At 44.0% G+C, this 15,888-nt stretch overlaps 1 protein-coding gene across 1 annotated transcript in view; it reads left to right on the top strand.

Annotated features, from left to right (window-relative positions):
- LOC139584249 (reelin-like) overlaps window positions 1-15,888 on the top strand; it is a 356,507-nt gene that overhangs the window by 306,353 nt on the left and 34,266 nt on the right. Inside the window, exons 39-44 of the mRNA XM_071415869.1 lie at window positions 432-516; window positions 768-950; window positions 3,143-3,311; window positions 4,879-4,984; window positions 5,879-6,105; window positions 14,996-15,219. Coding sequence (XP_071271970.1) covers window positions 432-516; window positions 768-950; window positions 3,143-3,311; window positions 4,879-4,984; window positions 5,879-6,105; window positions 14,996-15,219 — 994 coding nt within the window. The remainder of the gene's footprint in view (window positions 1-431; window positions 517-767; window positions 951-3,142; window positions 3,312-4,878; window positions 4,985-5,878; window positions 6,106-14,995; window positions 15,220-15,888) is intronic.

Below are 15,888 nucleotides of genomic sequence, written 5' to 3' on the forward strand. Positions count from 1 at the left end.
AGTACCAGGGGGGAAGACGGGGCAGGGACTCTGCTGTCCTAGTATCAGGGGGAAGACGGGGCAGGGACTCTGCTGTCCTAGCTTCAGGGGGGAAGACGGGGCAGGGACTCTGCTGTCCTAGCTTCAGGGGGGAAGACGGGGCAGGGACTCTGCTGTCCTAGCTTCAGGGGGGAAGACGGGGCAGGGACTCTGCTGTCCTAGCTTCAGGGGGGAAGACGGGGCAGGGACTCTGCTGTCCTAGTACCAGGGGGGAAGACGGGGCAGGGACTCTGCTGTCCTAGTTTAAGGGGGAAGCTGGTTTCACCAATGGCGTGTTGGGACAGAGGAGCGCTTTGACATACATACACAGCATTTTCCCTAGCAGACTCAGTAAGTTTCTCATTGATTATAAATAATTTTAATTTCTCTTTTTGTTTTCCTGAATTTTGTAGGAGGGTCTACGTATGTTGGTGTCTAGGGATCTGGACTGTACCAGCACTCTCTACATCCAGTTCTCCTTCAAGTTCATCACTAAGGGTAGGTCACTCCATTTCACACACATTCTGTCTCTATCCGCTTGCAGTTATCATACCATGTATGTCTGCAAAACTACTTTGAAACATAATGTACAGCACGTGTTTGAAGTAGTGTATGTTACTTTTTTTGTGTGTGTGTTTTTTGTAGATATGCTGTACAGCACGTGTTTGAAGTAGTGTATGTTACTTTTTGTGTGTGTTTTTTGTAGATATGTTGTACAGCATGTTGACTCTGTGCGTTCTGTATCCCAGGTGTCCCGGAGCGGTCCCACTCGGTGCTGCTGCAGTTCTCAGTGAACGGAGGAATCAGCTGGCTGCTGTTAGATGAGTTCTACTTCCCCACCTCTACTGACACGCTGTTCCTACACCTCCCTCTGCCCGCCAGGGCCCAGACCAACGCTACCCGCTTCAGGCTCTGGCAACCCTACAACAGCGGTGAGTAGAGTACACAGGGGGACACACACACGCACACACACACACACACACACACACACACACACACACACACACACACACACACACACACACACACACACACACACACACACACACACACACACACACACACATACACACAGAGACACACACACACACACACACACACACACACACACACACACACACACACACACACACATAGAGAGACTCATACACAGAGAGACACAGAGGGATGCGCACACACACACACACACACACACACACACACACACACACACACACACACACACACACACACACACACACACACACACACAGGGACTCACACACACAGGGACTCACACAAAGAGGTGCACACACACACACACACACAGATACACACATACACATAGAGACACACACACAGTACATACACAAAGATGCACACATGCAAGTGTGCACACACACACATACTTGGTAATGCAGTAGACCCTTTAACACACATACTTGGTAATGCAGTAGACCCTTTAACACACATACTTGGTAGTGCAGTAGACCCTTTAACACACATACTTGGTAATGCAGTAGACCCTTTAACACACATACTTGGTAATGCAGTAGACCCTTTAACACACATACTTGGTAATGCAGTAGACCCTTTAACACACATACTTGGTAATGCAGTAGACCCTTTAACACACATACTTGGTAATGCAGTAGACCCTTTAACACACATACTTGGTAGTGCAGTAGACCCTTTAACACACATACTTGGTAATGCAGTAGACCCTTTAACACACATACTTGGTAATGCAGTAGACCCTTTAACACACATACTTGGTCATGCAGTAGACCCTTTAACACACATACTTGGTCATGCAGTAGACCCTTTAACACACATACTTGGTCATGCAGTAGACCCTTTAACACACATACTTGGTAATGCAGTAGACCCTTTAACACACATACTTGGTAATGCAGTAGACCCTGTAACACACATACTTGGTAATGCAGTAGACCCTTTAACACACATACTTGGTAATGCAGTAGACCCTTTAACACACATCCTTGGTAATGCAGTAGACCCTTTAACACACATACTTGGTAATGCAGTAGACCCTTTAACACACATACTTGGTAATGCAGTAGACCCTTTAACACACATACTTGGTAATGCAGCAGACCCTTTAACACACATACTTGGTAGTGCAGTAGACCCTTTAACACACATACTTGGTAATACAGTAGACCCTTTAACACACATACTTGGTAATGCAGTAGACCCTTTAACACACATACTTGGTAATGCAGTAGACCCTTTAACACACATACTTGGTAATGCAGTAGACCCTTTAACACACATACTTGGTAATGCAGTAGACCCTTTAACACACATACTTGGTAATGCAGTAGACCCTTTAACACACATACTTGGTAATGCAGTAGACCCTTTAACACACATACTTGGTAATGCAGTAGACCCTTTAACACACATACTTGGTAATGCAGTAGACCCTTTAACACACATACTTGGTAATGCAGTAGACCCTTTAACACACATACTTGGTAATGCAGTAGACCCTTTAACACACATACTTGGTAATGCAGTAGACCCTTTAACACACATACTTGGTAATGCAGTAGACCCTTTAACACACATACTTGGTAATGCAGTAGACCCTTTAACACACATACTTGGTAATGCAGTAGACCCTTTAACACACATCCTCAAAATCCTGACATCCCACTGGGTACAGATATCAGTCTAGTTTTGATTTACTATTTGGTTGAATTGTCACGCTGTCAAATAAAATTTAAAATACCATTTTATTTGTCACATGCGCCGAATACAACAGGTGTAGACGTCACCGTGAAATATTTACTCTTTATTAAAGCCCTTTAAAACCAACAGTGCGGAGTTAAAAAGTAAGAACATTTTGTAAATAGAAAATAGCAACACACAAGATAACAGTAAGGGGGCTGTTTACAGGGAGTACTGGTCATTTAGGTTAAAAGTTGTGTGAAACAAATACAACATTTCCCTTAACGTCGATGACTTTTGCAAATCCAAATCAGTTTTTCATGTTGATTGAACGTCGTCGCATTGAATTTCTTGGTTGAAAATGTCACGGAAACAACCAGTTTTTGCCCAGTGGGACATATGGTGGGGACACACTGTATGTCTGACTGGCTATATATGTCTCCTGTAGGTAAGAAAGAGGAGGTGTGGGTGATTGATGACCTGATCATCGATGGCAGCTCGCTCAACAACCCTCCTGTAGTCTCAGACAACTTTGAGGGCGGACCCCAAAACTACAACTGGCTCTTTTACCCAGGAGGCAACACTGGACTCTACTGCCCCTACCAGAAGAGGGGCCTGTGAGTAGTACTACCTGCCTCTTGTACACTGTGAAGACCTTCTACTGTACCTCCAGTCCTTGTCTCTGTGTGTTGGGTCAAGTCCACTTCAAATCAGTCAATTCAGGAAGTAAACTAACATTGTAGTTTAGGGTTTCCTTAAGAGTCTATTGATGCACCTGTGCGTCAATCTAAGTCACATAATAAAACAAATCCCCATCAAAATCTGTCTGTTCAAACTCAAATCCACCGCATCACCCTATGTCGGCCTTCTACATCCTATATCGGCCTTCCACATCCTATGTTGGCCTTCCACACCCTATGTCGGCCTTCCACACCCTATGTCGGCCTTCCACACCCTATGTCGGCCTTCCACACCCTATGTCGGCCTTCCACACCCTATGTCGGCCTTTCACATCCTATGTCGGCCTTTCACATCCTATGTCGGCCTTTCACACCCTATGTCGGCCTTCCTCACCCTATGTCGCCCTTCCACACCCTATGTCGGCCTTCCACACCCTATGTCGGCCTTCCACACCCTATGTCGGCCTTCCACATCCTATGTCGGCCTTCCACATCCTATGTCGGCCTTCCACATCCTATGTCGGCCTTCCACATCCTATGTCGGCCTTCCACACCCTATGTCGGCCTTCCACACCCTATGTCGGCCTTCCACACCCTATGTCGGCCTTCCACATCCTATGTCGGCCTTTCACACCCTATGTCGGCCTTCCACATCCTATGTCGGCCTTCCACATCCTATGTCGGCCTTCCACATCCTATGTCGGCCTTCCACACCCTATGTCGGCCTTTCACACCCTATGTCGGCCTTTCACACCCTATGTCGCCCTTCCACACCCTATGTCGGCCTTCCACACCCTATGTCGGCCTTCCACACCCTATGTCGGCCTTCCACATCCTATGTCGGCCTTTCACACCCTATGTCGGCCTTCCACATCCTATGTCGGCCTTCCACATCCTATGTCGGCCTTCCACATCCTATGTCGGCCTTCCACACCCTATGTCGGCCTTTCACACCCTATGTCGGCCTTTCACACCCTATGTCGCCCTTCCACACCCTATGTCGGCCTTCCACACCCTATGTCGGCCTTCCACACCCTATGTCGGCCTTCCACACCCTATATCGGCCTTCGACACCTGATTCCTTATTATTTATTTATTTGTTTGTCTGTTTTGCCATTTATGAATGTGTCATTCAATGTGTTTCGATGGGCTATAGTTGTAAAAGCCTAAATCTAAATCTATCTATTTATCAAATTTTTTGTAAAAAAAATGTACTGTATATATATATTTATATATATACCTACAGGGGTCCTAATATTTAAAGTAAAATAGCTAAATGATTCATGGTACGACCATCTTAAAAAAATATCCATATGTTATCTCAGTACAACCTCCTCCCCGTAAAGGCTTAGACTTTTAGAGGTTAACGGAAAATAAATAAATCCAATTCAAATTGGATTTGGAATGTCAGTATACTTCCTGAATCGACTGAATTGAGTTGGACTTGAGCCCAACCCTGCTGACAAAGGATTGTTGACAACGGACTGTGTCTCTGTGTGTACAGGGAAAAGGATGAGTCTGCCATGGTGTTCTTATCCAGTGAGCTGGGAGAACATTCTATAACCACCAGAGACATCGACGTCAACGAGAACACCATTATCCAGTTTGAGGTATGAACACACACACACACACACACACACACACACACACACACACACACACACACACACACACACACACACACACACACACACACACACACACACACACACACACACACACACACACACACACACACACACACACACACACACACATACACACGTCCTACGAGAACACCAATCATCCAGTTTGAGGTATGAACAGAAGAGGGAGAACAGACTGACTGGTTGGGAAAACAAAGTGGGAAAGGAAAGGAGTGAAGGAAAGGAGGAGAGGAATGAGGAAAGAGGAGAGGAATGAGGAAAGAGGAGAGGAATGAGTATGGTATGAACAGAGAGAGATAACATAGAGAGATAACAGAGAGACTGAGAGGAGAGAGAAGGCCTGGGGTAGAAGAGTTGAGAATAATGAATGCTGAAAGAGGAACTCATAGGGGAAATTAATCCTAATATACTGTAAAAGTGGAGGGCAAAGCAAATGGTTTTTGAAATGATAATGGCTAATTTATATGCTTGATTTATATTAATAATCAGTAAGTATAATTACTCTCCTCTGTGATGTAGGCTGGTTAATGATCATAATTATGTTATAGAAATAATGAATCGTATTATAATCATATGAACTTGAAAATGTAGAAAAATGGTTTGCTTGTTTCAGCGGTCCAGAATAATTTTATATTTGTTGAAAATGTTTATTGAATATCTACAGTGGTCTTGCTGAAGCTCCCTCAAGGCAGTGGGTATAGAACTGGTAGATTTTGTTTGGTTTTGGGATAAAGATGTTTTAAATTAATATCATCATTGTTTTCCTGTGTTGTGTCCTCAGACGACTGACTGACCAAAATGTATTATGATAATAATTGTGATAGCAACAGGATAAGAATTGTACCTGTTCCATTGCAGATCAACGTGGGCTGCACAGCAGACAGCTCAGCCTCTAACCCGGTACGACTGGAATTCTCCAGGGACTTTGGGTCCACCTGGCACCTCCTGGTGCCCTTGTGTTCAGGAGGCCCCCAGCCCTCTTCCCTGTGCTCCACAGAGCTGCACCCAGCCAGTGTCTACTACCCAGGAACCACCCAGGGCTGGAGGCGGGAGGTCATCCACTTTGGCAAGCTGAGACTCTGCGGGTGAGCAGAGTTCCTCTCTGATTTATTTTTTTTACTGATAACTGTGCTTCTGCTTTCTCTTTGGAGTCTAGGCTGGGTTTCTCGAGTGTTGTGCAAATGATGATGAAAAAATTTCTTTATTACAGTTTTTTTTGCAATTGCTTATCACACATGTTGCGGAATTTGTCTCGTGTCAAAACTCTACACACACGAGCCAAATAAGACACAACACTTGGAACATAAACATCTCACTTCTATGTCAAAATGAAAAACTCTGCAATCAAAACCTAACAATCCTTTTTCAAAATGGCATTTTTTTGCTACAAAATGAAACACACATGCACCACTTTTAATTATTCTTTCAAAGCAGCAACACACTGATGTACTTTTATACAAAACACTGTCTGTCTTTAGTACTTTGTATACCTTTTTAATGTTCTCATACAGGCTTCTGTGAAAGATTGTTCCAGTACAGAACATCTACTCACATTTCAATGAACACAAAAATAGAAAGGCTTCAGAAAAAAAATATATACAGCCTATTTTTTTTTCTCCATTGCAGGTTTTTACAACAACAACAAAAAACACAAAGACAAGTAGAAATACAGTACAGTAATCAATACAATAGGTTACTGTAAACTCACGGAAACAAAAATAGCTACTGTAAAATTACAGTGCAGTGTTAAACAAAAAGATTTGTATCGTAAGGCATTGTAAGCGATGGGGTGGACGGTTTATGGATCCCGTCTTCTGTTAGGGTCTGGCCACATCACCTCATCACAAGCTATGTCATCCCTGGCTAGACAACGGGGGAAATAATCGCCTTGCAACCCTGGACTGACCCCCACCTCAATGTCTCCGCATGCCTCTTCCATTGCTTGCAGAAGAGGTTGGCGGCCATACACTTTCCAACGCCAAGCCAAAAATAATTCCTCAATCAGATTGAGAAATGGGGAGTATAAGGGGACAAGTATACAACTGTGAAGTTATTGTGGTTGGTGAACCAATCCCTGACCAGAGCAGCCCGGTGGAAACTAACATTATCCCAGATGACAACAAACCTGGGCTGCTCTGGTCCGTCCTGTACAGCTGTGACGTTATCGTGGTTGGTGAACCAGTTCCTGACCAGAGCAGCCCGGTGGAAACTAACATTATCCCAGATGACAACAAACCAGGGCTGCTCAGGTCCGTCCTGTACAGCTGCATTATGTAGTGCTTCCAGAAATATGATAATGTGTTGCAGTATTGTAGAGACCCAAGGTGGCGTGGTGATGGAGAACTCTTTGCAGACTAATGGCAGCACTCAAGGGGATATTCCCCCCCTGCGCTGCCCAGGGACATTCACAACGGCTCTTTGTTCTGTAACATGTCGGCCCCGACGCCTGGTTTTTAGCTAGATTGAATCCAGCTTCATCAATGAAAATAAACTCATGAGGCTGTGCAGTTGCATCAAAGTCCAGGACTCTCTGCAACAAGAAATACATACACACTGTACCGTGAATACGGTGTAACTCAAAACACAGGACTACCATGTCTACATTTACACACAAGGATGGGGGTGGGGGGGGGGGGGGTGTGTTGGGACAGACACATTCAGTCAAAACTACAACAGGCAAGGCATTTACCCCCCAACCCCACCCCCACCGCCAGAATGGGGGCAACTGTCTAGGTCACATACTGCTTTGTCAGTATAGACCAGTGACATTACTGTATTACAGTATAGACCAGTGACATTACTGTATTACAGTATAGACCAGTGACATTACTGTATTACAGTATAGACCAGTGACATTACTGTATTACAGTATAGACCAATGACATTACTGTATTACAGTATAGACCAGTGACACTTACTGTATTACAGTATAGACCAGTGACATTACTGTATTACAGTATAGACCAGTGACATTATTGTATTACAGTATAGACCAGTGACATTACTGTATTACAGTATAGACCAGTGACATTACTGTATTACAGTATAGACCAATGACATTACTGTATTACAGTATAGACCAATGACATTACTGTATTACAGTATAGACCAGTGACATTACTGTATTACAATATAGACCAGTGACATTACTGTATTACAGTATAGACCAATGACATTACTGTATTACAGTATAGACCAATGACATTACTGTATTACAGTATAGACCAGTGACATTACTGTATTACAATATAGACCAGTGACATTACTGTATTACAGTATAGACCAGTGACATTACTGTATTACAATATAGACCAGTGACATTACTGTATTACAGTATAGACCAGTGACATTACTGTATTACAGTATAGACCAGTGACATTACTGTATTACAGTATAGACCAGTGACATTACTGTATTACAGTATAGACCAGTGACATTACTGTATTACAGTATAGACCAGTGACATTACTGTATTACAGTATAGACCAGTGACATTACTGTATTACAGTATAGACCAATGACATTACTGTATTACAGTATAGACCAGTGACACTTACTGTATTACAGTATAGACCAGTGACATTACTGTATTACAGTATAGACCAGTGACATTATTGTATTACAGTATAGACCAGTGACATTACTGTATTACAGTATAGACCAGTGACATTACTGTATTACAGTATAGACCAGTGACATTACTGTATTACAGTATAGACCAATGACATTACTGTATTACAGTATAGACCAGTGACATTACTGTATTACAATATAGACCAGTGACATTACTGTATTACAGTATAGACCAATGACATTACTGTATTACAGTATAGACCAGTGACATTACTGTATTACAATATAGACCAGTGACATTACTGTATTACAGTATAGACCAGTGACATTACTGTATTACAATATAGACCAGTGACATTACTGTATTACAGTATAGACCAGTGACATTACTGTATTACAGTATAGACCAGTGACATTACTGTATTACAGTATAGACCAGTGACATTACTGTATTACAGTATAGACCAGTGACATTACTGTATTACAGTATAGACCAGTGACATTACTGTATTACAATATAGACCAGTGACACTACTGTATTACAGTATAGACCAGTGACATTACTGTATTACAATATAGACCAGTGACATTACTGTATTACAGTATAGACCAGTGACATTACTGTATTACAGTATAGACCAGTGACATTACTGTATTACAGTATAGACCAGTGACATTACTGTATTACAGTATAGACCAGTGACATTACTGTATTACAATATAGACCAGTGACATTACTGTATTACAGTATAGACCAGTGACATTACTGTATTACAGTATAGACCAGTGACATTACTGTATTACAGTATAGACCAGTGACATTACTGTATTACAGTATAGACCAGTGACATTACTGTATTACAGTATAGACCAGTGACATTACTGTATTACAGTATAGACCAGTGACATTACTGTATTACAGTATAGACCAGTGACATTACTGTATTACAGTATAGACCAGTGACATTACTGTATTACAGTATAGACCAGTGACATTACTGTATTACAATATAGACCAGTGACATTACTGTATTACAGTATAGACCAGTGACAGTACTGTATTACAATATAGACCAGTGACATTACTGTATTACAGTATAGACCAGTGACATTACTGTATTACAGTATAGACCAGTGATATTACTGTATTACAGTATAGACCAGTGACACTACTGTATTACAGTATAGACCAGTGACATTACTGTATTACAGTATAGACCAGTGACATTACTGTATTACAATATAGACCAGTGACATTACTGTATTACAGTATAGACCAGTGACATTACTGTATTACAGTATAGACCAGTGACATTACTGTATTACAGTATAGACCAGTGACATTACTGTATTACAATATAGACCAGTGACATTACTGTATTACAGTATAGACCAGTGACATTACTGTATTACAATATAGACCAGTGACATTACTGTATTACAGTATAGACCAGTGACATTACTGTATTACAGTATAGACCAGTGACATTACTGTATTACAGTATAGACCAGTGACATTACTGTATTACAGTATAGACCAGTGACATTACTGTATTACAGTATAGACCAGTGACATTACTGTATTACAGTATAGACCAGTGACATTACTGTATTACAGTATAGACCAGTGACATTACTGTATTACAATATAGACCAGTGACACTACTGTATTACAGTATAGACCAGTGACATTACTGTATTACAATATAGACCAGTGACATTACTGTATTACAGTATAGACCAGTGACATTACTGTATTACAGTATAGACCAGTGACATTACTGTATTACAGTATAGACCAGTGACATTACTGTATTACAGTATAGACCAGTGACATTACTGTATTACAATATAGACCAGTGACATTACTGTATTACAGTATAGACCAGTGACATTACTGTATTACAGTATAGACCAGTGACATTACTGTATTACAGTATAGACCAGTGACATTACTGTATTACAGTATAGACCAGTGACATTACTGTATTACAGTATAGACCAGTGACATTACTGTATTACAGTATAGACCAGTGACATTACTGTATTACAGTATAGACCAGTGACATTACTGTATTACAGTATAGACCAGTGACATTACTGTATTACAGTATAGACCAGTGACATTACTGTATTACAATATAGACCAGTGACATTACTGTATTACAGTATAGACCAGTGACAGTACTGTATTACAATATAGACCAGTGACATTACTGTATTACAGTATAGACCAGTGACATTACTGTATTACAGTATAGACCAGTGACATTACTGTATTACAGTATAGACCAGTGACACTACTGTATTACAGTATAGACCAGTGACATTACTGTATTACAGTATAGACCAGTGACATTACTGTATTACAATATAGACCAGTGACATTACTGTATTACAGTATAGACCAGTGACATTACTGTATTACAGTATAGACCAGTGACATTACTGTATTACAGTATAGACCAGTGACATTACTGTATTACAGTATAGACCAGTGACATTACTGTATTACAGTATAGACCAGTGACATTACTGTATTACAGTATAGACCAGTGACATTACTGTATTACAGTATAGACCAGTGACACTTACTTGCACGTCGTCATAGCGAAGGTCTTTGACTCCAACGCTGTCCCTCTCAAATAGAACCCTGGACATCGAACGCTGTTCCTCTCAAATGGAACCCTGGACATCGAACGCTGTTCCTCTCAAATAGAACCCTGGACATCGAACGCTGTTCCTCTCAAATAGAACCCTGGACATCGAACGCTGTTCCTCTCAAATAGAACCCTGGACATCGGACGATGTTCCTCTTACATAGAACCCTGGACATCCAACGCTGTTCCTCTCAAATGGAACCCTGGACATCGAACGCTGTTCCTCTCACATAGAACCCTGGACATCGAACGCTGTTCCTCTCACATAGAACCCTGGACATCAGACGCTGTTCCTCTCACATAGAACCCTGGACATCCAACGCTGTTCCTCTCAAATGGAACCCTGGACATCGAACGCTGTTCCTCTCAAATGGAACCCTGGACATCAAACGCTGTTCCTCTCACATAGAACCCTGGACATCCAACGCTGTCCCTCTCAAATGGAACCCTGGACATCGAACACTGTTCCTCTCAAATGGAACCCTGGATATCGAACGCTGTTCCTCTCAAATAGAACCCTGGACATCGAACGCTGTTCCTCTCAAATAGAACCCTGGACATCGAACGCTGTTCCTCTCACATAGAACCCTGGACATCGGACGCTGTTCCTCTCACATAGAACCCTGGACATCCAACGCTGTTCCTCTCAAATGGAACCCTGGACATCGAACGCTGTTCCTCTCAAATGGAACCCTGGACATCGAACGCTGTTCCTCTCAAATGGAACCCTGGACATCGAACGCTGTTCCTCTCACATAGAACCCTGGACATCCAACGCTGTTCCTCTCAAATGGAACCCTGGACATCGAACGCTGTTCCTCTCAAATAGAACCCTGGACATCAAACGCTGTTCCTCTCAAACGGAACCCTGGACATCGAACGCTGTTCCTCTCAAATAGAACCCTGGACATCGAACGCTGTCCCTCTCAAATAGAACCCTGGACATCGAACGATGTTCCTCTCAAATAGAACCCTGGACATCGAACGCTGTTCCTCTCAAATAGAACCCTGGACATCGAACGCTGTTCCTCTCACATAGAACCCTGGACATCGAACGCTGTTCCTCTCAAATAGAACCCTGGACATCGAACGCTGTTCCTCTCAAACGGAACCCTGGACATCGAACGCTGTTCCTCTCAAATGGAACCCTGGACATCGAACGCTGTCCCTCTCAAATAGAACCCTGGACATCGAACGCTGTTCCTCTCAAATAGAACCCTGGACATCGAACGCTGTTCCTCTCAAATAGAACCCTGGACATCGAACGCTGTTCCTCTCAAATAGAACCCTGGACATCGAACGCTGTTCCTCTCAAATAGAACCCTGGACATCGAACGCTGTCCCTCTCAAATAGAACCCTGGACATCGAACGCTGTTCCTCTCAAATAGAACCCTGGACATCGAACTCTGTTCCTCTCAAATAGAACCCTGGACATCGAACGCTGTTCCTCTCAAATAGAACCCTGGACATCGAACGCTGTTCCTCTCAAATAGAACCCTGGACATCGAACGCTGTCCCTCTCAAATAGAACCCTGGACATCAAACGATGTTCCTCTCAAATAGAACCCTGGACATCGAACGTTGTCCCTCTCACATAGAACCCTGGACATCGAACGTTGTTCCTCTCAAATAGAACCCTGGACAGCCGCTTCATCGTAACCTGGTGTTGACGCCAAGATGGCGGCAGTGTGTCGACCTACTGACACGGTTGATTATTATGGGATGTCGTGTGATCTGCCATGATTGGCTCTCGGTATTGGTGTAGGCGGATCGTGGGTGTTGTTGTTTGTCAACACTAGATTGACAATGGCCGCTTCCTTTTCACGGGTGAATAAACGTTTCCTTCCTACCTCAGGAGGTCGTCTGGGAGTTCTGTTGAAAAATGCAAGAATATGATGTCATTGGTGAGGTTCTTTTTAATATACTGTACTGTCATACTGTACACAGTAACATCAAAACTGTATTACATGTACTTCACAGTACTATACCTATTTTTTTGGTTCAGTGAGAAACATAGACCTAATATTGTAGGACTCCATTGTATTGTACTGTGATGCAGAATGATGTGCAACAATTGCATAGGTACAGTCTAGTGTAGAATGTTGAAACACATACCTGTTCTCCAGTTTAAATGTCTGTATTATGGATGCTACCGTGTAGCGACTCAGGTTGGGCTGGACTCAGGTTGGGCTGGACTCAGGTTGGGCTGGACTCAGGTTGGACTGGACTCAGGTTGGGCTGGACTCAGGTTGGGCTGGACTCAGGTTGGGCTGGACTCAGGTTGGACTGGACTCAGGTTGGGCTGGACTCAGGTTGGGTTGGACTCAGGTTGGACTGGACTCAGGTTGGACTGGACTCAGGTTGGGCTGGACTCAGGTTGGGCTGGACTCAGGTTGGGCTGGACTCAGGTTGGGTTGGACTCAGGTCGGGCTGGACTCAGGTCGGGCTGGACTCAGGTTGGGTTGGACTCAGGTTGGACTGGACTCAGGTTGGACTGGACTCAGGTTGGACTGGACTCAGGTTGGGCTGGACTCAGGTTGGGTTGGACTCAGGTTGGACTGGACTCAGGTTGGGCTGGACTCAGGTTGGGCTGGACTCAGGTTGGGCTGGACTCAGGTTGGACTGGACTCAGGTTGGGCTGGACTCAGGTTGGGTTGGACTCAGGTTGGACTGGACTCAGGTTGGACTGGACTCAGGTTGGGCTGGACTCAGGTTGGGTTGGACTCAGGTTGGACTGGACTCAGGTCGGGCTGGACTCAGGTTGGGTTGGACTCAGGTTGGACTGGACTCAGGTTGGGTTGGACTCAGGTTGGACTGGACTCAGGTTGGGCTGGACTCAGGTTGGGCTGGACTCAGGTTGGACTGGACTCAGGTTGGACTGGACTCAGGTCGGGCTGGACTCAGGTTGGGTTGGACTCAGGTTGGACTGGACTCAGGTTGGACTGGACTCAGGTTGGACTGGACTCAGGTTGGGCTGGACTCAGGTTGGACTGGACTCAGGTTGGGCTGGACTCAGGTTGGACTGGACTCAGGTTGGGCTGGACTCAGGTTGGACTGGACTCAGGTTGGACTGGACTCAGGTTGGACTGGACTCAGGTTGGGCTGGACTCTCTGCCTCCCTCATCACCAGGCCATGATTTATGACATGGTCCACCAAAGTGGCCCTAATGTCGTCGAAAAATATGTCTCCGTCTATTGCCTGGTCCACTTCTTTGTTCTTGTCCTCGTCCTCCTCCTCCTCCTCATCTCTCTCTTCCTCTACATCTTCCTCTACCTCTTCATCTTCCTCTCGCTCTCACTGCCTCCATGTTTGCAAAGTTCTCACAAAAGAGGTGAGCTTACCTGAGGTCTATTTGTAGTGCTGAGGCTCAGACTAATTGGTGTTCAATTACTGTAGAAGTGTTTTCATGTGTGGATGTTGCCAATGTCAGGTATGTTTTGCATTTTGAATAGAAGTGTTTCCCCAATGATTGCAAGAGATTTCATTCTTGATCGAAGTGTCTAATGTAAGAAACAGTGTGTAGTGTTTTGCAAAGTGTGCTGCAGAATTGCAAACAAAGTGCAAAGCAGAAAATTGTGTTTGTACTTTTTGGTACCTTTGTTTACAAAGTTACGGTTTTGATGCTTTTGTCTAAACATTCACTTTCAGTGTGTAAACAACCGGCAAAAACTGTAATACATTTGATTGATTGATTGATTGATTGATTGATACAATCTTTCTCTCACCTCCGCTCACGCCAGCTCCATCCGGTTCCGTTGGTACCAGGGCTTCTACTCCAGCAGCTCCTCCCCTCCTACCTGGGCCCTGGACAGTGTGTACATTGGCCCCCAGTGCCAGGACATGTGTAACGGACACGGGACGTGTGTGAAGGGGACACACTGCGTCTGTGACCCAGGCTACTCGGGCGCAGACTGCTCCCAACCCGACACACTCAACCCTGATTTCCTCAAGGAAGACTTTGAAGGTAGGCAGTGGTGGAGATATGACGGGTAGATGTTGTATGGTTTCGGATGGCGGTTATAGTAAACCCTAACTCTCCCCCCACCCCCCCTAGTCCCTAATCCTGAGCCTGAGCCTAACCTTAACCCTGACCTTTAACCTTAACTAATCCCTTTGTATCTATTGGTTGAACATCCACTCCCTCAAAGGTTCAAGAAAACGCAGATGCCCACACAAACACAGAGGGAGTATGTGCCAGTGTGTGTGTGTGCGTGTGTGTGTGTGTGTGTGTGTGTGTGTGTGTGTGTGTGTGTGTGTGTGTGTGTGTGTGTGTGTGTGTGTGTGTGTGTGTGTGTGTGTGTGTGTGTGTGTGTGTGTGTGTGTGTGTGTGTGTGTGTGTGTGTGTGTGTGTGCGTGTCAGAGTGTGTCAGAGTGTGTGTGTGTGCGTGTGTGTGTGTGTGTGTGTGTGTGTGTGTGTGTGTGTGTGTGTGTGTGTGTGTGTGTGTGTGTGTGTGTGTGTGTGTGTGTGTGTGTGTGTGTGTGTGTGTGTGTGCCAGAGTGTGTGTCAGAGTGTGTGTGTGTGTGTGTGTGCGTGCACGTGCGTGTGTGTGTGCATGTGTGTGTCAGAGTGTGTATATGAGTGTGTGTGTGTGAGTAGTAGACTGTATTTGTGCTGTCCATACACAGTGTTTGA

This window comes from Salvelinus alpinus, chromosome 9 (genome assembly GCF_045679555.1).
Source record: "Salvelinus alpinus chromosome 9, SLU_Salpinus.1, whole genome shotgun sequence".
Classification (NCBI taxonomy): Eukaryota; Metazoa; Chordata; class Actinopteri; order Salmoniformes; family Salmonidae; genus Salvelinus; species Salvelinus alpinus.